Source organism: Mustelus asterias, unplaced genomic scaffold, assembly GCF_964213995.1.
Source record: "Mustelus asterias unplaced genomic scaffold, sMusAst1.hap1.1 HAP1_SCAFFOLD_1242, whole genome shotgun sequence".
NCBI lineage: Eukaryota > Metazoa > Chordata > Chondrichthyes > Carcharhiniformes > Triakidae > Mustelus > Mustelus asterias.
Window position 1 is genome coordinate 29,289 of NW_027591187.1, and position 24,710 is coordinate 53,998.

At 54.0% G+C, this 24,710-nt stretch overlaps 1 protein-coding gene across 3 annotated transcripts in view; it reads left to right on the forward strand.

Annotated features, from left to right (window-relative positions):
• The window catches only part of slc35a2 (solute carrier family 35 member 2), a 51,783-nt gene that overhangs the window by 7,733 nt on the left and 19,340 nt on the right, over window positions 1–24,710 (forward strand). For 2 of the 3 annotated variants that reach the window (XR_013496520.1, XR_013496521.1), the window contains exons 3-4: window positions 1,123–1,274; window positions 3,838–4,493. Coding sequence is in view for 1 of the 3 variants with exons in the window: in XM_078206073.1 (XP_078062199.1) it covers window positions 1,123–1,274; window positions 3,838–4,493; window positions 12,971–12,998 (836 nt within the window). In the remaining 2 variants the exon portion in view is untranslated. Of the gene's footprint in view, window positions 1–1,122; window positions 1,275–3,837; window positions 4,494–12,970; window positions 13,100–24,710 lie in introns of those variants that run through there. The other variant, XM_078206073.1, reaches the window with a different exon arrangement.

The following is a 24,710-nucleotide window of genomic DNA, read 5'->3' on the forward strand; positions in this document are numbered from 1 at the left end:
GAATCCCACCGCAGCAGATGGTGGAATTTGAATTCAGTAATAAATATCTGGAATTAAGAATCTACTGATGACCATGGAACCATTGTCGATTGTCGGAAAAGCCCATCTGGTTCACTAATGTCCTTTAGGGAAGGAAATCTGCCATCCTTACCCGGTCTGGCCTACATGTGACTCCAGAGCCACAGCAATGTGGTTGACTCTCCACTGCCATCCAAGGGCAACTAGGGATGGGCAATAAATGCTGGCCCGCAAGCGATGGTCATGCCCCTTAAAAGAATGTTAAAAAAATGTGGGAGTCTCTCCCACAGGAAGTGGTTGAAGTTAATAGTTTTGATTTGATTTGATTTATTATTGTCACATGTATTAACATACAGTGAAAAGTATTGTTTCTTGGGCTCTGTAAAGACAAAGCATACAGTTCATAGAGAAGGAAAGGAAAGGGTGCAGAGTGTAGTGTTACAGTCATAGCTAGGGTGTAGAGAAACATCAACTTAATGCAAGGTAAGTCCACTCAAAGGTCTGATGGCAGCAGGGAAGAAGCTGTTCTTGAGCCGATTGATACGTGACCTCTGACTTTTGTATCTTTTTCCTGACAGAAGAAGGTGGAAGAGAGAATGTCCAGGGTGCGTGGGATCCTTAATTATGCTGGCTGCTTTGCCGAGGCAGCGGGAAGTGTAGACAGAGTCAATGGATGGGAGGTTGGTTTGCCTGATGGACTGGGCTTTGTTCAAGACCCTTTGTAGTTCCTTGCGGTCTTGGGCAGAGCAATGCCAAGCTGTGTTTCAACCAGAAAGAATGTTTTCTATGGTGCATCTGTAAAAGCTGGTGAGAGTCGTAATGGACATGCCAAATTTCCTTCGTCTTCTGAGAAAGTAGAGGCGTTGGTGGGTTTTCTTAACGATTGCGTGTTGATGCGTGTAAGTGGGGGAGTTGGATAAACACATGAGGGAGAAAGGAATGTGGAGGATGCTGGAGGGGGGATGAATTAGGGGGTCTGGGAGAAGGCCGGTGTGGGGCAGAAACGCCAGTACGGAGCAGAGGGACTGAATGGCCTGTTTCCAGGGGAGCTGTAGGATTGGATGGAGGAATGGGGGTTAACGAGAAGGTCTTTCCATCTCCCAGGAAACGTGAAGGAGCTCGTAATCTACCTGTACGATGGCCTTGTCGTGCAGTACGTGGACATGTTGAAAATGGCGGTCCCATCGCTGATCTACACTCTGCAGAACAACCTACAGTACGTGGCCATCTCCAACCTCCCAGCCGCCACATTCCAGGTACGCTGCAGGCGTTTCACCAGCGGTGCTCAGTTTTCACGCCTCCCCCACCTCCGATTAGATCTTCTACCAAGCTATCTTTTACAGCCCCCCTCCCCCTCATCCCAAACAGCCTTCACCTGCTGGCACTTTGACGTGGCACAGTGGTGAGCACTGCTGCCTCGCAGCGCCAGGGACCCAGGTTCGATTCCCAGCCTCGGGTCACTGTCTGTGCAGAGTCTGCACGTTCTCCCCGCGTCTGCGTGGGGTTTCCTCCGGGTGCTCCGGTTTCCCCCCACAGTCCGAAAGATGTGGAGGTTAGGTGGATTGGCCATGCTAAAAATTGTCCCTGAGTGTCAGAGGGATTAGCTCGGGTAAATGTGTGGGGTTACGGGGCTAGGGCCTGGGTGGGATTGTGGTCGGTGCAGACTCGATGGGCCGAATGGCCTCCTCCTGCACTGTAGGGATTCTATGATACATGAGGCATCGCTTCCACTCCACCAGATGGGAACTTTGGGCCAGGAGGGAGGGATTTGGGACTGCGCTGGCCTCCCATCGCAGAATCCTCCTGCGCGTGGGTGAGAATCCGTGTGTTAGACTATTGGTGCGAAAGCGACGTTGCGTTCCTCTTCCCTTCAAAACAAATATTGGGATTTCGGGAGGGAAAGCTCCCAGTCACTGCGTCCGAGTCCAAATGCAGCGAGACCCGGACAATATCCAGGCTCGGGCTGACAAGTGGTGAGTAACATTCACCCCACACAAGCACCAGGTAATGACCATCTCCAACAAGAGAGGATCCAACCATCTCCCCTTGACATTCAATGGCATTCCCATCGCTGAATCCCCCCCACTATCAACATCCTGGGGGGTCACCATTGACCAGAAACTGAACTGGATCCAGCCGCATAAATACTGTGGCTCCCAGAGCAGGTCAGAGGCTGGGAATCCTGCGGAGAGTAACTCACCTCCTGACTCTCCCCAAAGCCTGTCCAGCATCTACAAGGCACAAGTCGGGAGTGTGGTGGAATACTCTCCCACTCGCCTGGATGAGTGCGGCTCCGACAGCACTCGAGAAGCTCGACACCATCCCACACTCAGCATCCTGATTTTTACAAAAATTATTCTTTCGTGTGACCTGGATGTTGCTGCCAAGGCCATCAATCACTTTTATTCCACATCCCCACTTGCCCGCTTGAGAAGGTGGTGGTGAGCCGCCATCTTGAACCATCGCAGTCCCGTGTGGTGTAGGTACATCTATTTCCTCGGGTGGATGGAGCTATTACAAGGAGGCATAACTATAGGGTTCATGGTGGGAGATATAGGAAGGATGTCCGAGGTAGGTTCTTTACTCAGAGAGTGGTTGGGGTGTGGAATGGACTGCCTGCAGTGATAGTGGAGTCAGACACTTTAGGAGCATTTAAGCGGTTATTGGATAGGCACATGGAGCACACCAGGATGATAGGGAGTGGGATAGCTTGATCTTGGTTTCAGATAAAGCTTGGCACAACACCGTGGGCCGAAGGGCCTGTTCTGTGCTGTACTGTTCTATGTTCTATCCACAGTGTTGTTAGGGAGGGAGTTCCAGGATTTTGACCCAGTCACAGTGAAGGAACGGGCCGATATATTTCCAAGTCGGGATGGTGTGTGTGTGTGGGGGGGCTCGGAGGGGGGAACTTGCAGGCGGTGGGTGTTCCCCATGGCGTCTGCTGCCCTTGTCCTTCTAGGGGGGTAGAGGTGGTGGGTTTGGGCGGCGCTGTCGAAGGAGCCTTGGCGAGTCGCTGCGGTGCATCTTGTAGACGGTACACACTGCTGCCGCTGTGCGTCGGTGGTGGAGGGAGTGAGTGTCGAGGGTGGGGTGGTTAGCGTGTCGATCGAGCGGGGAGGGGGCTGCTCTGTCCCGGATGGTGTCGAGCTTCTCGAGTGTTGTCGGAGCCGCACTCATCCAGGCGAGTGGGAGAGTATTCCATCACACTCCTGACTTGTGCCTTGTAGATGGTGGACAGGCTTTGGGGGGAGTCAGGAGGTGAGTTACTCTCCGCAGGATTCCCAGCCTCTGACCTGCTCTGGGAGCCACAGTATTTATGTGGCTGGGTCCAGTTCAGTTTCTGCTCAATGGTGACCCCCAGGATGTTGATAGTGGGGGGTTGGAAATATATTGGCTGTTCCTTCATTGGGACTGGGTCACAATCAAGAAAAAAGAACAGTACAGCCCAGGAACAGGCCCATCGGCCTTCCAAGCTGCGCCGATCACGTTTACCTACCTAAACCAACCGCTTTTATCCCTCGATTCCCCATTTGTTCATATGCCTATCACGATAAGATATGCCTATCCTGGAACTCCCTCCCTAACAGCACTGTGGGTGTACCTACACTACACGGGCGGGTTCAAGATGGCGGCTCACCCACCACCACATCCAGGTGCAGTTGAGGGGTGGGCCGGCCAACGATGGCCACATTACCCCCCCTCCGTTGATTGGATAAAGCGCCAAGCGGGGCGGGAGGTTGGCGGGAAGCAGGGGGTAAGCTGACTGTAGATTGACGCTGGGCATCTTTGTCTCTTTATTTCTCGACCGGACGTCGGCAGGTCATGTACCAGTTCAAAATCCTGACCACGGCGCTCTTCTCCGTCCTGATGCTGAAGAAGAGCCTGTCGCGGCTGCAGTGGGCCTCACTGTTGATCCTGTTCGCGGGCATCGCCATCGTGCAGGTGACCCAGGAGGAGGAGCGGGCGGGCAAGGACCGGGTGCCGGGCCAGAACTACCTGGTGGGGCTGCTGGCGGTGCTGGTGTCGTGCATCTCGTCCGGCTTTGCCGGCGTCTACTTTGAGAAGACGCTAAAGGGCACCTCAGCTTCGGTCTGGCTCCGCAATGTGCAGCTGGGCCTCTTCGGTACGCTGCTGGGCCTCCTCGCCATGTGGTCCAAGGACGGGCCGGCCATCGTCGAGAAGGGCTTCTTCTTCGCCTACACGCCCATGGTCTGGTGCGTGGTCTTTGACCAGGCCCTGGGCGGGCTGCTGGTGGCCGTGGTGGTCAAATACGCCGACAACATCCTCAAGGGCTTTGCCGCCTCGCTCTCCATCATCATCTCCACCGTGGCCTCCGTCTACTTCTTCGGTTTTAATGTGGACGTGTACTTTGTGGTGGGCGCGGGCCTGGTGATCGGTGCCGTGTACATGTACAGCCTGCCCAAGCAGCCCCCGGCCCACACCCTCACCCAGGAGCCTGACTCGTTCAACCCAAAGTTAGTCATCAAGTGAAGACACAGGAATCCAATCCAGATACTGGCCCAACCCACACACTCACTCCCTCTTTCTCTGTACCGTGTGTCATAATCTCCTGTCTGTTCTCCCTCTCTCTCTGCATCTCCCTCTGTTTCTGCGTCTCCCTCTGTCCCTCTCTCTGCCTCCCTCTCTCTTCCCCCTCTGCCTTTCTCTCTCTCCCCCCTCTCTCTCCCCCTCTGCCTCTCTCTCTCTCTCTCCCCCCTCTGCCTCTCTCTCCCCCCCACCTTCCTCCCTCTCCCTTCTGCCTCTCTCTCTCCCCCCTCTGCCTTCCTCTCTTCCCCCGCCTCTCTCTCTCCCCCTCCGCTGCCTCTCTCTCTCCCCCTCTGCCTTTCTCTCTCTCCCCCTCTGCCTTTCTCTCTCTCCCCCTTGCCTTTCTGTCTCTCCCCCCTCTGCCTCTCTCTCTCTCTCTCTCTCTCTCCCCTCTGCCTCTCTCTCTTCCCCCGTCTCGCTCTCTCTCTCCCCCTCTGCCTCTCTCTCCCCCCCCTCTGCCTCTCTCTCCCCCCCTCTGCCTCTCTCTCCCCCCCTCTGCCTCTCTCTCCCCCCCTCTGCCTCTCTCTCCCCCCCTCTGCCTCTCTCTCCCCCCCTCTGCCTCTCTCTCCCCCCCTCTGCCTCTCTCTCCCCCCCTCTGCCTCTCTCTCCCCCCCTCTGCCTCTCTCTCCCCCCCTCTGCCTCTCTCTCCCCCCCTCTGCCTCTCTCTCCCCCCCTCTGCCTCTCTCTCCCCCCTCTGCCTCTCTCTCCCCCCCTCTGCCTCTCTCTCCCCCCCCTCTGCCTCTCTCTCCCCCCCTCTGCCTCTCTCTCCCCCCCTCTGCCTCTCTCTCCCCCCCTCTGCCTCTCTCTCCCCCCCTCTGCCTCTCTCTCCCCCCTCTGCCTCTCTCTCCCCCCTCTGCCTCTCTCTCCCCCCTCTGCCTCTCTCTCCCCCCTCTGCCTCTCTCTCCCCCCTCTGCCTCTCTCTCCCCCCTCTGCCTCTCTCTCCCCCCTCTGCCTCTCTCTCCCCCCTCTGCCTCTCTCTCCCCCCTCTGCCTCTCTCTCCCCCCTCTGCCTCTCTCTCCCCCCTCTGCCTCTCTCTCCCCCCTCTGCCTCTCTCTCCCCCCTCTGCCTCTCTCTCCCCCCTCTGCCTCTCTCTCCCCCTCTGCCTCTCTCTCCCCCTCTGCCTCTCTCTCCCCCCTCTGCCTCTCTCTCCCCCCTCTGCCTCTCTCTCCCCCCTCTGCCTCTCTCTCCCCCCTCTGCCTCTCTCTCCCCCCTCTGCCTCTCTCTCCCCCCTCTGCCTCTCTCTCCCCCCTCTGCCTCTCTCTCCCCCCTCTGCCTCTCTCTCCCCCCTCTGCCTCTCTCTCCCCCCTCTGCCTCTCTCTCCCCCCTCTGCCTCTCTCTCCCCCCTCTGCCTCTCTCTCCCCCCTCTGCCTCTCTCTCCCCCCTCTGCCTCTCTCTCCCCCCTCTGCCTCTCTCTCCCCCCTCTGCCTCTCTCTCCCCCCTCTGCCTCTCTCTCCCCCCTCTGCCTCTCTCTCTCCCCTCTGCCTCTCTCTCCCCCCTCTGCCTCTCTCTCCCCCCTCTGCCTCTCTCTCCCCCCTCTGCCTCTCTCTCCCCCCTCTGCCTCTCTCTCCCCCCTCTGCCTCTCTCTCCCCCCTCTGCCTCTCTCTCCCCCCTCTGCCTCTCTCTCCCCCCTCTGCCTCTCTCTCCCCCCTCTGCCTCTCTCTCCCCCCTCTGCCTCTCTCTCCCCCCTCTGCCTCTCTCTCCCCCCTCTGCCTCTCTCTCCCCCCTCTGCCTCTCTCTCCCCCCCCTCTGCCTCTCTCTCCCCCCCCTCTGCCTCTCTCTCCCCCCTCTGCCTCTCTCTCCCCCCTCTGCCTCTCTCCCCCCCTCTGCCTCTCTCTCCCCCCTCTGCCTCTCTCTCCCCCCCTCTGCCTCTCTCTCCCCCCTCTGCCTCTCTCTCCCCCCCTCTGCCTCTCTCTCCCCCCCTCTGCCTCTCTCTCCCCCCTCTGCCTCTCTCCCCCCCTCTGCCTCTCTCTCCCCCCCTCTGCCTCTCTCTCCCCCCTCTGCCTCTCTTCTCCCCCCTCTGCCTCTCTCCCCCCCTCTGCCTCTCTCTCCCCCCCTCTGCCTCTCTCCCTCCCCCTCTGCCTCTCTCTCTCTTCCCCCCTCTGCCTCTCTCTCTCTCCCCCTCTGCCGCTCTATCTCTCCCCTCTCTCTCTCCCCCCCCCTCTCTCCCTCTCCCCCCCCCCTCTCTCTCCCCCTCTATCTCTCTCCCTCTCTCTCTTCCCCCCCCCCCCCCCCCCTCTCTCTCTCTCTGGTGTGTGGACAGCCTCTCCTCCCTCCGAGGCTTACGACGCTTGCGTGCCTGGTGAAGTGGGTGGGATTTATTTTTCTTCTTTTATTGTCTTCCCGGACACGGTGAACTGAAGGGGGTGTGCATTACAGTCGCTGAGATTCCTGAAATGTGCCGTCTGCCCCGACCCCTCATTTGTCGGGGGGCGGAGAATCCAGGATCAGGCTTCCCGATTGTGGAGAATGAGACTTGCTAATGGGCATTATTACTGTGACTGGCTAGGGGGCTGGTTGGTGGAGGATTGAGTGTTTTTAGATTGCAATTAGATTTAATGGTGCGTGACGTTACCCCTCTGGGAGCGCTGAAGAAAGGGAGGGAGGGGAAAGGACTTCTTTAACTTATTAGGGATAAGGGATTTGAGCTGGTTCATGTGTCGGGCGGGGTGCTGGGAGGGGCGCGGGGTGCTGGGAGGGGCGTCTGATCAGCGATTGTAGGGGGGATGGGGGGTTGTTTTATTTTAGGAGGGTCCCTTTAGGATAAGCCCCTCCCCACCAAACCACCCAGAGGGCGCTTGACATTGGTGCCAGCTATTCGACTGTGAGTCCATCGCAGGCAAACACAAACCCTCCTCCCCAAGTGTTAGCTGCCTGGGGCATGGGATTTGTGGCACCGATTCTCCCTGAGGTACCGGATCCAAGGACACTAACTTGCACTGAGCATGGGGATTCACAGACACTAACTTGTACTGGGGTAGGGGATCCTCGTGGACTGGCCGTCACTGGGGTACAGGTTCCACACACACTGACTCTCACTGGGGTAAGGGTTCCACACACACTGACTCTCACTGGGGTACGGGTTCCACACACACTGACTCTCACTGGGGTACGGGGTTCCACACACACTGACTCTCACTGGGGTACGGGGTCCCACACACACTGACTCTCACTGGGGTACAGGTTCCACACACACTGACTCTCACTGGGGTACGGGTTCCACACACACTGACTCTCACTGGGGTACAGGTTCCACACACACTGACTCTCACTGGGGTACGGGTTCCACACACACTGACTCTCACTGGGGTACAGGTTCCACACACACTGACTCTCACTGGGGTACAGGTTCCACACACACTGACTCTCACTGGGGTACGGGTTCCACACACACTGACTCTCACTGGGGTACAGGTTCCACACACACTGACTCTCACTGGGGTACGGGTTCCACACACACTGACTCTCACTGGGGTACAGGTTCCACACACACTGACTCTCACTGGGGTACGGGGTTCCACACACACTGACCCTCACTGGGGTACGGGGTCCCACACACACTGACTCTCACTGGGGTACAGGTTCCACACACACTGACTCTCACTGGGGTACAGGTTCCACACACACTGACTCTCACTGGGGTACGGGTTCCACACACACTGACTCTCACTGGGGTACGGGGTTCCACACACACTGACCCTCACTGGGGTACGGGGTCCCACACACACTGACTCTCACTGGGGTACAGGTTCCACACACACTGACTCTCACTGGGGTACAGGTTCCACACACACTGACACTCACTGGGGTATGGGTTCCACACACACTGACTCTCACTGGAGTACAGATTCCACACACACTGACTCTCACTGGGGTACGGGTTCCACACACACTGACTCTCACTGGGGTACAGGTTCCACACACACTGACTCTCACTGGGGTACGGGTCCCACACACACTGACTCTCACTGGGGTACGGGTTCCACACACACTGACTCTCACTGGGGTACGGGTTCCACACACACTGACTCTCACTGGGGTACGGGTTCCACACACACTGACTCTCACTGGGGTACGGGTTCCACACACACTGACTCTCACTGGTGTACGGATTCCACACACACTGACTCTCACTGGGGTATGGGTTTTTCTCTCACACTGACTCAAACCCCTGTTCCTGACTAATGCTAAGACAGAATAGTGCCATACGATTGATTGGAACCTTTGGCAGCCGATATTTGATCCTCGGAGTGTGCTGAGTCTAACTAACTCCCTCCCGATTCCCCTTTCCCGCTATCCTTCCCCCCCCCCCCCGGGGCACCATTCCGATTCCCCAAGTGAAGGCCTGTCCCACAGCCTGACCCCAAAGGCAGCTCCAGACTTCAATCAGCCACATCGAACACTTAAGATCAAAGCAATTTACTGCGGATGCTGGAATCGGAAACAAAAACAGAAAATGCTGGAAAACCTTGGGTCTGACAGCGTGGGTGGGGAGAGGACAGAGCTTAACATTCCGAGTCACGGCCTGTTCTCTCTCTACAGACGCTGTCAGACCTGCTGAGATTTTCCAGCATTTTCTGTTTTTGTTACCTTGAACACTAATGTGTGCGCCTGTCTGCGTGTGTGCGTGCGCTTGTCTGCGTGTGTGCGTGCGCCTGTCTGCGTGCGTGCGTGCGCCTGTCTGCGTGCGTGCGCCTGTCTGCGTGCGTGCGTGCGCCTGTCTGCGTGCATGCGTGCGCCTGTCTGCGTGCGTGCGTGTGCCTGTCTGCGTGCCTGCGTTCATGCATGCCTGCCTACGTACACGCTTCTGCATGCATGCCTGCGTGCGCGCATCTGCCTATGTGCATACATGCCTGACTGCATGCATGCGTGTACCTGCGTGCGTGTGTGCATGCCTGTCTGCATGCGTGCGCGGGTGTTGGGGGGGGGGCGCGCAGTGACGTCCGTCTTCCTGGGGCTGGGTGGGTGGGTTGAGGACTTTCTCCCCGGAGCCCGAGTGAATGTCATCGCCGGTTTTGAGTGCCGGGCAGTCCCAGGACCTCTGAACTGGTGTTTTTTTTCCAAAAAGAGTTTTGTTTTCAGAAGCACCACTGGGGGTTTGTGAACATTTAAGTTCTTGTAGTTTGTGTCCATTGCCTGTAGAGTGGGGGATCGGGGGTGGAATCTGCATGTGAGTATCTCGACTCAAGCAGCGACAGAGAATCCTTGGGGGCGGGGGCGGAGAGAGGCCGGAGCGAGAGAGAAAACTGTCGACCTGAATTTAGTATTCCCCCCCCCCACCCCACTCCATCTTGTCCCGGATCTCCCCCGCCCTCCCCCCGGACCTCACGTCCTTCCCCGAGGGTGGGCCTCGTGCTCACAAAACTGACAAGACCACCCCAACCGAACAAAATAAAAACCACGCACGGGCCAGGGCTTTTCGACTTAGGGAGGGTGCGCAACATGACAGCCTGACCTGGGAGTGTGTGCTTTACGACAAATGTCGGGGTGGTTGTGGGGGGCGGTGCTGGTTTGGGGTCAGCTGCCCACTCAGTAGCCTGCTTTAACCCCCGGGAAGTTTGGGGGTTGCGAGTTAACTATACAACTGAGCCAGGCCTCCAGAGAGGGCAGACAATGAGGTGCTCGTTCCCGGGGCTTTGGGGAGATTGGGATTCAGAAATTCTCTTCTGAGAGGAAAAAATAATAATTTTTTAATATATTTTTTGATATTCTTTCGACAGTAGCAGAGGTGATTATTGATCTATATATATATAATATATATATAACTGATTGTATAAATTAATTCATCAATAAAACAATTCCGTTTCAGTGTGTTCTGATTGGAGGCGATATGTAAGGATTTAGGATATAGGGGGGAAAAAATGAGGGGGGCCATTCGGCCCCTCTCGGGCCTGCTTCCCCCTTTCGATAACATCATGGTTGATCTCCCACATCAACCCCCAACTCCCCTCAGTGTCTGGAAATCCTCTGCGGGGGTGGTGGGGGGGGCTCGAAAGATTTCCGATCCTCAGAGAAAAGGGGTCTCTCAGTGCCTGCGTTTGAAATGCTCCCCCCCCCCCCCCCCACACTCCCCTACCTAGGTGTGCCCTCTTCCCCACCCCGTTGTTCTAGATTCTTCAGCTGGGGGTGAGGTTGGGGCGGGGGGGGGATGCGAGGGAACAGCTTCTTGGCACAAATCCCCCCCCCCTTTCCGAAAGTGATACTTTGCGATGAGCTCTTGTGCTTGTGAAGCTCGTGGGGTGAAAGGCGGCCCCCTAACATAGAACCTTCTAGCAGCCCCCCGACACCTCCCCCACCCCAATCCCCCACCCCAATCCCCCCTTCCTCCACAATCATTATCCAGCATCCGAGGGACAGGACGGAGCTTTTAAAACCTTTCTCCTGTCTCCCACACACACACACAAACAAAGGCCTACATCCTCACAGTCGAATGGTGCTGCTCTCTGGGAAGGTGAGGAGGGCAGGCGGGGGGGGGGGGGGGTTGTCGGTGAGGTGGGGGCAGGTTCCAGTGGCCCACCTGTCGACGCAGACCTGCTGGATGTGTCCCCCGCTTTCCCCCCACTCGTTGGCACGTGACAAACCTGCCACTGGGAGGTCCACGCCGGGCGCGAAGGAGGACAAAGCCTCTCTGACTCTTCCGGGGATAGAACTGGGATGGAGAGGGGGATGTTTGTGCTGAACTTGCTTTGGGTCTCGGTTGTGAATGGGATGTTGAGACGCTCGGTCGGGGGGGGGGGGGGGGTGGGGGGAGGCTGTGGAGATGATCCTAGCGACGTGTGGGTCAGCGTATGTCAGGAAGGATTGTCAGGCTGGGTGGGGATTGGGAGGTGTGACCCTAATCGACGTCTTTAAAATGACGACAGGCTGTTGTGAGAAAGACAGAAACAAGAGGAAGTCAATCTAAGACGGTCACTAATAAATCCAATGGGGGTGAATTGAGGAGGAAGCTCTTTCCCCAGAGAGTGGGGAGAGTGTGGAAGTCGCTCCCATGGGGAGTGGTTGAGGTGAATCGTGTCGATGTGTTTAGTGGGGGGGAGCTGGATAAACACGAGGGAGCCAGGAATAGAATGAGATGGGAGATTAAGTGTGGGAGGAAATGATTTGATTTATTATTGTCACATGTATTAACATACAGTGAAAAGTATTGTTTCTTGCGAGCTATACAGACAAAGCATATCATTCATAGAGAAGGAAATGAGAGAGTGCAGAATGTAGTGTTACAGTCATAGCTAGGGTGTAGAGAAAGATCAACTTAATGCAAGGTAGATCCATTCAAAAGTCTGATGGCAGCAGGGAAGAAGCTGTTCTTGAGTCGGTTGGTACGTGACCTCAGACTTTTGTATCTTTTTCCTGATGGAAGAAGGTGGAAGAGAGAATGTCCGGGGTGCGTGGGGTCCTTAATTATGCCGGCTGCTTTGCCGAGGCAGCGGGAAGTGTAGACAGAGTCAGTGGATGGGAGGCTGGTTTGAGTGATGGATTGGGATACATTCACGACCTTTTGTAGTTTCTTGTGGTCTTGGGCAGAGCAGGAGCCATACCAAGCTGTGATACAGCCAGAAAGAATGCTTTCTGTGGTGCATGTGTAAAAGTTCTGTAAAACATGATCTGTAAAAGTGCCTTGGGGTGGAGGGAGAGCAGGAACATTGGCACAGAGCAGAGGAGCCAAATGGCCTCTTTCTGGGCCTCATAATCCTACGGACGCTCGTAATGATGGCCCTCGTTCCTGGGATAAGGCTGCTCAACCTTATCTATTCGGAATACGTAAGTGGCCTGGGGCGGGGAGGAGGGAACTCTCAAGATGCCAGGGCTGGGTGTGGTCAAGAGCTTGTGAGCTCTGCTGTGTCCTGGTGCCGGTCTGGTTTGAAAGACCAAGAAGCCCACAGGGAGTGGGTGGTGGGCATGGCTCCCCTGTGGGTGAGTGGATGGAGATGGGGTGGGATGGGACGATGGGTGAGCTGAGGGGGGGTTCAATAAACAGTCAAGTGGAGGGGGGGGGGGGCGGTCACAGTCCTTATCTGCGAAGCTGTCCCGAGTCGAAGAGCTAAGTCTACCATTGCCTATGTTTAGGATCATCAGTCCAGTTAGGCCTGGCTACGGGGGAGGAGGGGGGTGGGAGCGACTCCACAGTGTCGTGCAAGATATGTACCCCGACATGTTGCATTGTCTACAAAATGGCGGTGAGGATACCCAGAATCCTCTATCCTACTCGCTGCTCCCCAACCTTTGAGGCCTGATCCAGGGGTTATCCTTCTCCGTGACAGACAGGGGGGGGAGTGAGGCAGGGTTTTGGAGAAGTGGTGGGCTGGGATTAGGAGGGAGAGAAGAGGGGGCGAGAGAGGTGGGAAATGGGAGAGGGCAGACGCGATTAATTAAATTCTTTCTCCCCCAAAACCCCTTTCTATTTTTACAGAACCGTCTCGAAGGAGAAGGGCTCATAACGGACAGGAGCACAAAAGGCTGGAAGGGATGTCAGACGATGATTTGCGAGGCTTTGTGTCAAATACCAGTCCTGCCTCACGGGGCGAGCTTTAATATACGTTTGCGTGTCGCGGGAGGGGGGAGAGCAAGTTAGGTGGAGAGGGCAGTGGCTGAACTTCACAGCATGAGAACTCTCTGAGTGGGCGCACCCAGCGCACGCTCACCCACCAGCCCCCGGCCTGCGTTGCAGCGGGCATTCCATTACCAGCAGGTCAGCTTTGCAACCTGATACGCTTCCAACCCTGGCACCTCCTCCCAGCTTCCTCACCCTCCCGCTTCAATTCACCAGCATCCTTGCTCCGCCTCCTCCCCATCCCCCGCACACACTCTCGCTCTACCCCGTCCCGCCCGTAGAAACATAGAAAATAGGAGCCAGGAGGGGGCCCTTCAATCTTGCCATTCATTATGATCATGGCTGATCATCCAACTCAATAGCCTGATTCCCCCATTCCTCCCCCCTCCCCAATATCCTTCGAACCCCTTCGCCCCAAGTGCTATAACTAACTGCTTCTTGATGTGGAGATGCCGGTGTTGGACTGGGGTGGGCACAGTAAGAAGTCTCTCAACACCAGGTTAAAGTCCAACAGGTTTATTTGGAATCACGAGCTTTCGGAGCACTGCCCCTTCCTCAGGTGAGTCCTGAGGTCACTCACCTGACGAAGGAGCAGCGCTCCGAAAGCTCGTGGTTCCAAATAAACCTGTTGGACTTTAACCTGGTGTGAGACTACTTACTGCAACTGCTTCTTGAATACATTCGATGTTTTGGCCTCAACTGCTTTCTGTGTTAGTGAATTCCACAGGCTCACCACTCTCTGGGTGAAGAAATGTCTCCTCGCCTCCGTCCTAAACGGTCTACCCCGAATCCTCAGACTGTGACCCCTGATTCTGGGCACCCCCCACCATCGGGAACATCCTCCCTGCATCTACCCTGTCTAGTCCTGTTAGAATTTTATAGGTTTCTATGAGGATCACCCCTCATTCTTCTAAATACAATCCTCACCGACTCAATCTCTTCTCGTACGTCAGTCCCACCATCCCAGGAATCAGCCTGGTAAACCTTCTCTGCACTCCCTCTGGAGCAAGAACATCCTTCCTCAGATAAAGAGACCAAAACTGCACACAATACTCCAGGTGTAGCCTCACCAGGGCCCTGTATAATTGCAACAACACATCCCTCGCTCCTGTACTCGAAACCTCGCACAGTGAAGGCCAGCGTACCATTTGCCTTCTTTACCGCCTGCTGCACCTGCATGCTTACCTCCAGCGACTGGGGTACGAGGACACCCAGGTCCCGCTGCACACTCCCCTCTCCCAATTTCCAGCCATTCAGATAATAATCTGCCTTCCCATTTTTACTACCAAAATGGAAACCTCATTCATCTACATTATACTACATCTGCCCATGCACTCAACCTGTCCCCGTCCCACACACTCTCCGCACCCCCCGTCCCACACACTCTCCCCACCCCCCGTCCCACACACTCTCCCCACCCCCCGTCCCACACACTCTCCCCACCCCCCGTCCCACACACACTCCCCACCCCCCGTGCCACTCTCTCTTCCCCGCCGTCCCACTCTCTCCGTCCCACACACTCTCTCCTCTCGCCCCACACACTCTCCCCACCCCCCGTCCCACTCTCTCCCCCCCGCCGTCCCACTCTCTCTGTCCCACACACTCTCTCCTCTCACCCCACACACTCGCTCTCCCTGTCCCATACTTCCTCACTCCTTATCCCACATACTCCCACATTCCCCATCCCACATTCTCTCTCTCCCCCATTCCGCACTCTCTCTCCTGGCCCAACACTCTGTTTCCCTGTCCCACTCCCTCTCTCTTTCACCTCTCTTGCAGTGTTGGTCTCTCACCATCCCGCTCTTTTTATATGTTCTCTCTATCCTCTCTCTTTCTCTCCGTCCAACTCTTGTCCCCTCGCTCTCACATCTCACTCTCTTTTTGCTTTTTTTCTCTTTCCATCCCCCCATTTATCTCTGTCCCTTCTCTCCTCTCTCTGTTCCACTTTCTCTCTCTTTCACTCCTGCCTCTCGCTCCCCGTTCTTTTTCTGTTTCTTCCTCGCCTTTGCCAGACTTCACTCCTCCTTCCTCTCTTTGTCTCTCTCGCTCTCTTCCTGTCTCTCTCTCTTTCTCCCTCTTTCTGTCTCTCTCTCTGTCTCTCTCTCTCTCTTTCTCTCTCTCTCTTTCTCTCTCTTTCTCTCTCTCTTTTTCTCTTTCTTTCTCTCTCTTTTTCTCTCTTTCTCTCTCTTTCTTTCTCTCTCTCTCTCTCTTTCTCTCTCTCTCTCTTTCTCTCTCTCTCTCTTTCTGTCTCTCTCTTTCTGTCTCTCTCTTTCTGTCTCTCTCTTTCTGTCTCTCTCTTTCTGTCTCTCTCTTTCTGTCTCTCTCTTTCTGTCTCTCTCTTTCTGTCTCTCTCTTTCTGTCTCTCTCTTTCTGTCTCTCTCTGTCTCTCTCTGTCTCTGTCTCTCTCTGTCTCTGTCTCTCTCTGTCTCTCATTGTGTCTCTCTCTTTCACTCACTCTGTCTCCCTTTCTCTCTCTCTGTGACTTTCTCTTTCGCTCCCTCTGTCTCTCTCTTTCTCTTTCACTCAGTCTTTTATTTCTCTGTGTTTCTCTCTCACTCACTCTGTCTCTTGCTTTCTGTCTCTCTTTTTGTCTCTCTCTCTCTCACTCATTCTTTCTCTCTTTCTTTCTCTCTCACTTTCTTTCCCTCTGTCTCTCTCTATCCTCCCCGTCCCTCTCTCCGTCTCTCCTCTCCATTCCTCTCTCTCCCTCCCTCCATTACTCCCCCGTCCCACCCCCAGAAAGGCTCCCTACATCCCTGCCCAATGGCTGACACCCGAAAATGCCATTTTGACTGTGGATTTGCCTGGGCAGAGAGGGCAATGGGCAGGCGTCATGCCCAGCCGTTGTTGGGCTCAGGGTATTTTGTGGAACTGGGGCAGGAGGTGAAGTTACGATACAGAGTTAAAAATTGGCAAGTCATGTTGCAGCTTTATAGAACCTTAGTTAGGCCGCACTTGGAATATAGTGTTCAATTCTGGTCGCCACACTACCAGAAGGATGTGGAGGCTTTGGAGAGGTACAGAAAAGATTTACCAGGATGTTGCCTGGCCTGGAGGGCATTAGCTATGAGGAGAGGTTGGAGAAACTTGGTTTGTTCTCACTGGAGCGACGGAGGTTGAGGGGAGACCTGATAGAAGTCTACAAGATTATGAGGGACATGGACAGAGTGGATAGTCAGAAGCTTTTTCCCAGGGTGGAAGAGTCAATTACTAGGGGGCACAGGTTTAAGGTGCGAGGGGCAAGGTTTAAAGGAGATGTACGAGGTTTTTTTACACAAGAGGGTGGTGGGTGCCTGGAACTCGTTGCCAGGGGAGGTAGTGGAAGCGGATACGATACTGACTTTTAAGGGGCTTCTGGACAAATACATGAATGAGATGGGAATAGAGGGATACGGTCCCCGGAAGGGTAGGAGGTTTTAGTTCAGTCGGGCAGCATGGTCGGTGCAGGCTTGGAGGGCCAAAGGGCCTGTTCCTGTGCTGTAATTTTCTTTGTTCTTAGGTCAGCCATAGTCTGAGTGAAGGGTGAGCAGTGCTCGAGAGGCTGAATGGCCTCCTCCCATTGCATTATGCCTGTGTTTTGTGTGCAAGGTGAGGGGAGGGCGGGGGGGGGATGTCTTGCACCCTTTCAAGGTTTATCCCACCCCCTCACCTATTCTCCAGATAACTACACTAATCATCCCAGTCCAATGTTGGCATCTCCACATCATGGCTAATTATCCAAAGTTTGGTGCAAATCCAGACAGGAGTAGTTTAAGAATTTGCTTTGGTGATAGAAAAACAGCTGGTATTAAACGTTAGACGGACACAGATGAACGTTAGATGAAACTCAACACAGAAAAAGCATGGATACGAGGAGAGATGAGACCAGCTTCTCCAACAAGAGAGGATCTAACCATCTCCCCTTGACATTCAATGGCATTCCCATCGCTGAATCCCCCACTATCAACATCCTGGGGGTTACCATAGACCAGAAACTGAACTGGACCCAGCCATATAAATACTGTGGCTCCCAGAGCAGGTCAGAGGCTGGGAATCCTGCGGAGAGTAACTCACCCCCTGACTCCCCGCCCAAAGCCTGTCCACCATCTACAAGGCACAAGTCAGGAGTGTGATGGAATACTCTCCCACTCGCCTGGATGAGCGCGGCTCCGACAACACTCGAGAAGCTCGACACCATCCGGGACAAAGCAGTTCGATCGACCCGCTAACCACCCACCTTCAACATTCACTCCCTCCACCACCGACGCACAGTGGCAGCAGTGTGTACCGTCTACAAGATGCTCTGTCAGGGAGACGCCAGTGTTCTAGCTGTAGTAGAACAGCTTGGCTAGGGGCGCGACAAGTTCTGGAGCACAAGTCTTCAGGACTATTGGAATATTGTCAGGGCCCATTGCCTTTGAAGTTTCCAATGCCTTCAGCCGTTTCTTGATATCATGGGGAGTGAATCGAATTGGCTGAAGGCTGACGACTGTGATACTAGGGACCTCCGGAGGAGGCCGAGATGGACTTATGCTGAAACAGTCACTCCCTCCGCCACCGACGCACAGCGGCAGCAGTGTGTACCATCTACAAGATGCACCGCAGTGACTCACCAAGGCTCCTTCAACAGTGCTGCCCAAACCCGCCACCTCTACCCCCGAGAAGGACAAGGGCAGCAGACGCCATGGGGAACATCCACCACCTGCAAGTTCCCCCTCCGAGCACCCCCCCCCCCCCCCCCGACACACACACACACCATCCCGACTTGGAAATATATCGGCCGTTCCTTCACTGTGGCTGGGTCAAAATCCTGGAACTCCCTCCCTAACAGCACTGCGGGTGTACCTACACCACACGGGACTGCAGCGGGTTCAAGATGGTGGCTCACCCACCACCTTCTCGAGGGGAAATTAGATGCTAAACGCTGGGCCCGGCCAGCGACACCCACATCCCCGTAAATGAATCAAAGAAAAGTAAGTTTTAATCAGCGTAACAACTCAGCTGGAGCTTTGTGGATGATTCCGGGACCCTTAAGGGTGCGGAGGCGTCAGAAGGAGGGTGATTTACCAGAGCGGTTCCAGTCGGGATGGAGGGAACTTTGATTCATGCAGAGTGAGGGAGAGAGACTGGGACCGTTTTCCCTCAGAACTGAAAAGTTTAAGGGGGGCGGGGGGAGATCTAACTGAGGCATTCACAATCACGAGGGTGAGTAATGAAGGAGAAATTGTTACTGGCGGCTGAAGGGCAGCGATTGATGGAGGAAAAAGCGACGGAGACACGAGGAGAGAGTTTTTCACGCAGTGAGTGGTTAGGATCTGGAAGGCGCTGCCTGAGAGTGTGGGGGAGGCAGGTTCAATCGAGGCTCCCCAAAGTTGGATAAATTGCAGGGGTATGGAGGCGGGTGGGACAGGAGGGAGGGAGACTGACTGGAATGCCCTTGGACAGGGCCAGCAGAGACCCAAAGGCCCCGAATGGCCTCCTTGCGCTGTGCATTGTGGGAAAATGGCATGTTGGCTGTTGCTGATGAGGCCGGAGCTCCCTCACATGGGCCGGCATTGATTCACCCGGCTGCCCGTACGAGGCCCGACCCGTCAGGGGAAAGATAGACGGGCGCAACGGGAGCCTCTTGACCCAGTGAGGGCCTTGCACACGGAGGTCATCTCAACCCTGCCCCAAGAGCACATTGAGGGCCGAGTAGAGGGTAGGGAAGGAGGATGTGTCGGGGAGGGAGATGAGGAGGACTTTTTATTGGCACGCTGGGAGTCGGTGTCGCCTGGGAGGCACTGCCCGAAAGGCCGGTGGAAGCAGATTCACCCTCGAAAAGGTGGAGGGGGGGGGAATTGGATAAATATTCAAAGGGGAAAAAGATTGCAGGACTGTGGAGTGAGGGGGGAGAAGGGGCAGGAAGAAAGTGGGAATGTCATAGGACTATTAATTATTCCAGGGGGGTGGGGGAAGAAGACACGGGTGCCAATCCCACAGTGGATAAGCATAGAAACTAGGAGTAGGCCATTCGGCCCTTCGAGCCTGCTCCGCCATTCATTATGATCGCGGCTGATCCTTTACCTCAACGACACACTCCTCATGCTCTCCCCTATAATCCCTCAATGCCATTAAAATCTTTTTTAAAATGATCTATCTCTCAAATATATTCAGTGACTGGGCCTCCACAGCTTTCTGTGGTAGAGAATTCCACAGGTTCACCACCTTCTGAGTGAAGACGTTTCTCCTCATCCCAGGTCCTAAATGGCCGCTGCCCTCACCTCCCCTCCTCTCCCCGCCCCCACTCCTTGGTAACCCAAGGTGGCAATTAGACGCAGGAAACCAATACAAAAGAACAAAGAACAGTACAGCACAGGAACAGGCCCTTCAGTCCTCCAAGATGGCACCGATCATGATGCCTGTCTAAAGTATGCAATTATGGAGTCCGTATCCTTCCATTCTCATCCTATTCATGTATTCATCTAGATGCCCCTTAAATGCCGCTATCGTACCTGCTCCCCCCTCCCCACCCACCCCTCCCCACCCACTGCCCCTCCTCCCCGCCCCCACCAGACAGCACATTGCAGACATTCACCACCCTCTGTGTAAAAAAAAACTTGCCTTGCACATCTCCTCTAAACTTTTTCCCACGCACCTTAAACCTATGTCCCCTAGTACTTGACTTTTCTACCCTAGGAAAGAACATCTGACTGTCCACTCTGTCCAGGTCACTCTCAATCTTGTAAACCTCTATCAGGTCACCCCTCAACCTCCCTTGTTCCAGTGAGAACAACCGAGTTTATCCAACCTGTCAATGTCACAGTACAAAAGGTAAAACCTTTATCACTGATCAATGGGAGAAGGTATCTCGATGGGCACAGATACAGAGTACCCGGACCTCTCGGACAAATTCTGAAGTTATAAGTAAAAACAGAATGGTTATACGTTTTCTTAATCAGATTCCCCTCCCTTCATTAGTTTAACATTAATTTCATTTAGTATATACACTTAAATACACATTTCTGACAAGTACTTCAACTAACTGCTTTGTACCTTTCAGCATAATGGTATCTCATTCGTCCATACAAATCGGATGCTAATTTCCATCTTGGCTCAAACTACTTCCCCATTGCCAGGTTACAGCAGACACTACCATAAAGGTCAAAGTGGATGTTCCCATCGGCTCACTGCCAAAACTGAATAGACATGTGTTCCTGCAACCAGGGGCATATCTAATCTGTGTCTGGGCAGTGACTGAACCTGTTCATTGTTGCTGCAATGTGCGTTCCCTCACCAGAAAGATTCTGATATGAATTCTGCTAACTAAAGGGATCCCAGGCCTTTGGCTCTGAACTATTCGCCTTTCCCATCATGACTTGCTTTGGCCAAAGTGAACAATGATTCATACAATACTTGATATACATTTAAAGTATCAGCATACATGTTAAAATCATAGTTACTTGTTTAATTCTCTTCTGCATTCTCATATGTGTGAGCTATTCTCTTGTCTTATGAATCATTTAAACCTTTACTGTTTGCTCTGTCAGTGTCTTATGTGTACTGTCTAAAAACTAAGAAAAATTTAAAATTATCGCTTTCAACCACAATCTATCATTGATTCTCGTTAAAACCCCCATCCGGTTCACTAATGCCCCCTTTAGAGGGTGGCACGGTGGCACAGTGGTTAGCACTGCTGCCTCAGGGACCCGGGTTCAATCCCCGGCCTTGGGTGACTGCGTGGAGTCTGCACGTTCTCCCCGTGTCTGCGTGGGTTTCCTCCGGGTGCTCTGGTTTCCTCCCACAGTCCAAAGATGTGCCGGTTTCCTTCCACAGTCTGAAAGATGTGCTGGTTAGGTGCATTGACCCGAATAGATGGCGGAAGATGGCGACTCGGGGAATTTCACAGTAACTTAATTGCAGTGTTAATGTAAGCCTTACTTGTGATGAAGAGATAAACTTCAGGTTAGGTGGATTGGCCATGCTAAATTACCCCTTAGTGTCAGGTAGGGTAAATGCATGGGATTATGGGGATAGGGCCTGGGTGGGATTGTGGACGGTGCAGACTTGATGGGCTGAATGGCCTCTTGCACTGTAGGGATTCTATGAATCTTAAGAGAGAAGGAAAATCTGCTGTCCTTAACCCAGTCTGGCTCTACATGTGACCCTAGAACTCCCCCCTTCCCTCCCTCCTTCCCTCCCTCCTTCCCTCCCCCTCCCACACACAGCAATCTGGTCGAGTCTGAACTGCCCCCCTCCCCTACCCCCACACCTCCGAAGTAAGACCTTGTCGAGACACCCAGCTCAAGGGGCAATTAGGTTTGGGCAACAACGAATGCTGGTCTTTGCCAGAGGCGCCCACCTCCCCGAGAGTGGGCGACGTCAAAAGTTCGAGCGGTGGGGGGGGGCGTCTCCGAAGGATTGGGTGAACCTCCTGGATCAAGCTGTCGCAATGGAAGTTAAAATCCCCAATTGGGCCATTCGGGATGGATAGCTGTTCTCGCCCATCGAGGGCCCCAACCCTCGATGCCCAGACATCCTCCAAGTTGGCAGCTGACTCACTTCAAGGACGTAGCTCACCGCCACCTTCGACCCGCGTCTGGCGGCAAACGCCAATTTTGTCAGCGGCGCGCACACCAGCGGAATGAACAAGTGACCATCGAAGCTCCCCACCCCGTGGTCGGGCCCCAACTCGAGCATCGCGTCCTGCTGCGGTCGCCAACATTTGGTGAGGTAGGGGGTGGGGTGGGGGGGGGGAGAGAGGGTCCTGGAGAGGGTGGGGTTGGCGATTTACCAGAGCGGTTCCGGGGACGTGGCGTTCCTCACGATAGAGGGCTATGGTGCAAGAATCCATCCCAGCGGTTTTCCTGGCTTCAAGCCGGTTTATTGTATAACACTTCCTCAGTGTTACTCACCCACAAGAAGCTCTCCGCCCCCCCCCCCCCACCCCAATAGCATTCCAACTCTGAGCTAACCAGTTAATCTAAAACAAACTGAGGTACCAAGTGAAAGGGGCCAGAGCCCCTTAAAGGGATACTGCCCTAAACAAAAACAAATCACAAAACATTCAGCCGAAAGGTGGTTAAGAGTGTCGATAAGGCACTCCAGTCCCTGCGGTGCCCAACGAGCATGGAAGGCCTCGATGGTGTTTGTCAACACTGCACACTCCCTCGCCAGGGATACCCAGCGGCTTATGTATCCACGTAGAGGGGTACACGGTCAGGTTACCAAAGTGTTCCAGCTGTTGCTATTCATGGGGAATTCAATGTCTTATGTTTGACTAGCAATTCCCTTAATAAGCTAATTACCCTACACTGTGATTAATACGCGGGGGGTGCTTTATATCGACAGGGTTCAGCCTGGGAAGAAGCTGGGGTTGTTTTTCCCCAGAGCAAAGGGGCGATCAAGTGAAAAAACCAGAGGGCATGGGTTAAGGGTGAAAGGAGAAAAGTTTAAAGGGAATATTAGCGGGGGCTTCTTCACGCAGAGAGTGGTGGGAGTGTGGAATGAGCTGCCGGATAAAGTGGTAAATGCTTTTAACATTTAAGAAAAACTTGGACGGGTTCATGGATGAGAGGGGTGTGGAGGGATATGGTCCAAGTGCAGGTCAGTGGGACTAGGCATAAAATGGTTCGGCACAGACAAGAAGGGCCAAAGGGCCTGTTTCTGAGCTGTAATTTTCTATGGTTCTATTCGATAGCAGGTGGCACAGTGGTTAGCACTGCTGCCTCACAGCACCAGGGACCCGGGTTCGATTCCAGCTTGGGTCAATGTCTGTGCGGAGTTTGCAAGTTCTCCCCGTGTCTGCGTGGGTTTCCTCCGGGTGCTCCAGTTTCCTCCCACTATTCGAAAGACGTGCTGGTTAGGTGCGTTGGCCATGCTAAATTCTCCCTCAGTGTACCCGAACAGGCGCCGGACTGTGGCGACTAGGGAATTTTCACAGTAAATGCATTGCAGTGCTAATGTAAGCCTGCTTGTGACACTGGTTAAAAAAAAAAGATCGGGACAGGTTTAGATAGTAAAGAAAAGCCGTTAGAATCACGACAGTGCAGAAGGAAGCCATTCGGCCCATCGAGTCTGCACCAACAACAATCCTACCGAGGCCCTATTCCCGTAACCCACATATTTACCCTGTTAATCCCCTGACACGAAGGGACAATTTAGTATAGCCAATCCACCGAAAAATAGATCTTTGGACTGTGGGAGGAAGCCGGAGCACCCGGAGGAAACCCACGCAGACACGGGGAGAATGTGCAAACTCCACACAGACGGTCACCCGAGCCGGGAATCGAACCCGGGTCCCTGGCGCCGTGAGGCAGCAGTGCTAACCACTGTGACGCCCATTGGCTGCGAGGACTGGGGGAGGTGTGGCCTACATGTGACTCCAGACCCCACGGGGCAATGCGGCTGGCTCTCAAATGCCCTCTGAAATGGAGGGCAGCTCGGGACTGCCAATAAACGCTGGCCCAGTGAATAACTTTTCTTTAAAAAAAAAAAGTTGTTTCAGGTGTTTGATGTCAGGTGCGTCAACGACATGTGGGGCACCTTGAAACAGTGCAGAAGTACCAGTAGCAGTGCCTTCACAAGATCCTCCCTGTTATGAAGGGGGAGGTTGATCTCCTCTCTGAGAACTAACACTCAACCACTCAAAGAGAAGTCCCTCGCTTCATAATCTGGTAAAGTGTGTATGAGAAGGGATAATATCTGTGCGTCAGCAACTTCTAGTGGTTAAATCAAAATCTCCCTGAGACTCTGTAAAAGCAACAAGTAACACCTTATTTATCTAACTAACAGTGAACAGGTTAACTATATTAACAAACCCAATAAAACATTTTTCTAATGGAACGCTGTTTAGACAATTACAATTCCCACTTATTAACACAAAAAAATAGAATTCTTAGTCACTCTCAAAATATTACCAGGTTTGTCCTCTTCCAGAATCTTCTGTCTTCTTTGCTGATTTCTTCTGTCTTTACAATTGAGATTAGGCTTTCTTTTGAGACATAAATGTGTCCGTAACACTGGCAGAAACAGTTACTGGCTGTGTGTGTCTCTCTCTCTCTCGCTCTGTCTCAAGCTGTGAGCTGAGGCAGACACAGTTGCTGTCTGGCTGTCTGGAGCTGGGAGCTGTGCTCCGAGACCCCTGCTGACACATCAAAATCCCCACAATAGGCACTGATTTACAGGTTAGCCAAAACATCAAATTCAAATCTGATAGGCTGCTGTTATTCAAATGCCGAGTTGAAACCGATTGGTTCAAATTCAGAAACAAACCTGTTGTCTTGGCAACAGTACTGCCTGGCCTCGCGATACAATGTTTCACTCTGTGCTCTCTGTGTGCTGCATTTGCACCCGCATCTCTTTTAACTCCCTAAGCATAGCAAAGAAACTACCTTTCTTTGGGGCGGCTCGGTAGCACAGTGGTTAGCACTGCTGCTTCACAGCTCCAGGGACCTGTGTTCAATTCCCGGCTTGGGTCACTGTCTGTGCGGAGTTTGCACATTCTCCTCGTGTCTGCGTGGGTTTCCTCTGGGTGCTCCGGTTTCCTCCCACAGTCCAAAGATGTGCGGGTTAGGTTGATTGGCCATGCTAAAAAATTGCCCCTTAGAGTCCTGGGATGTGTAGATTAGAGGGATTAGCA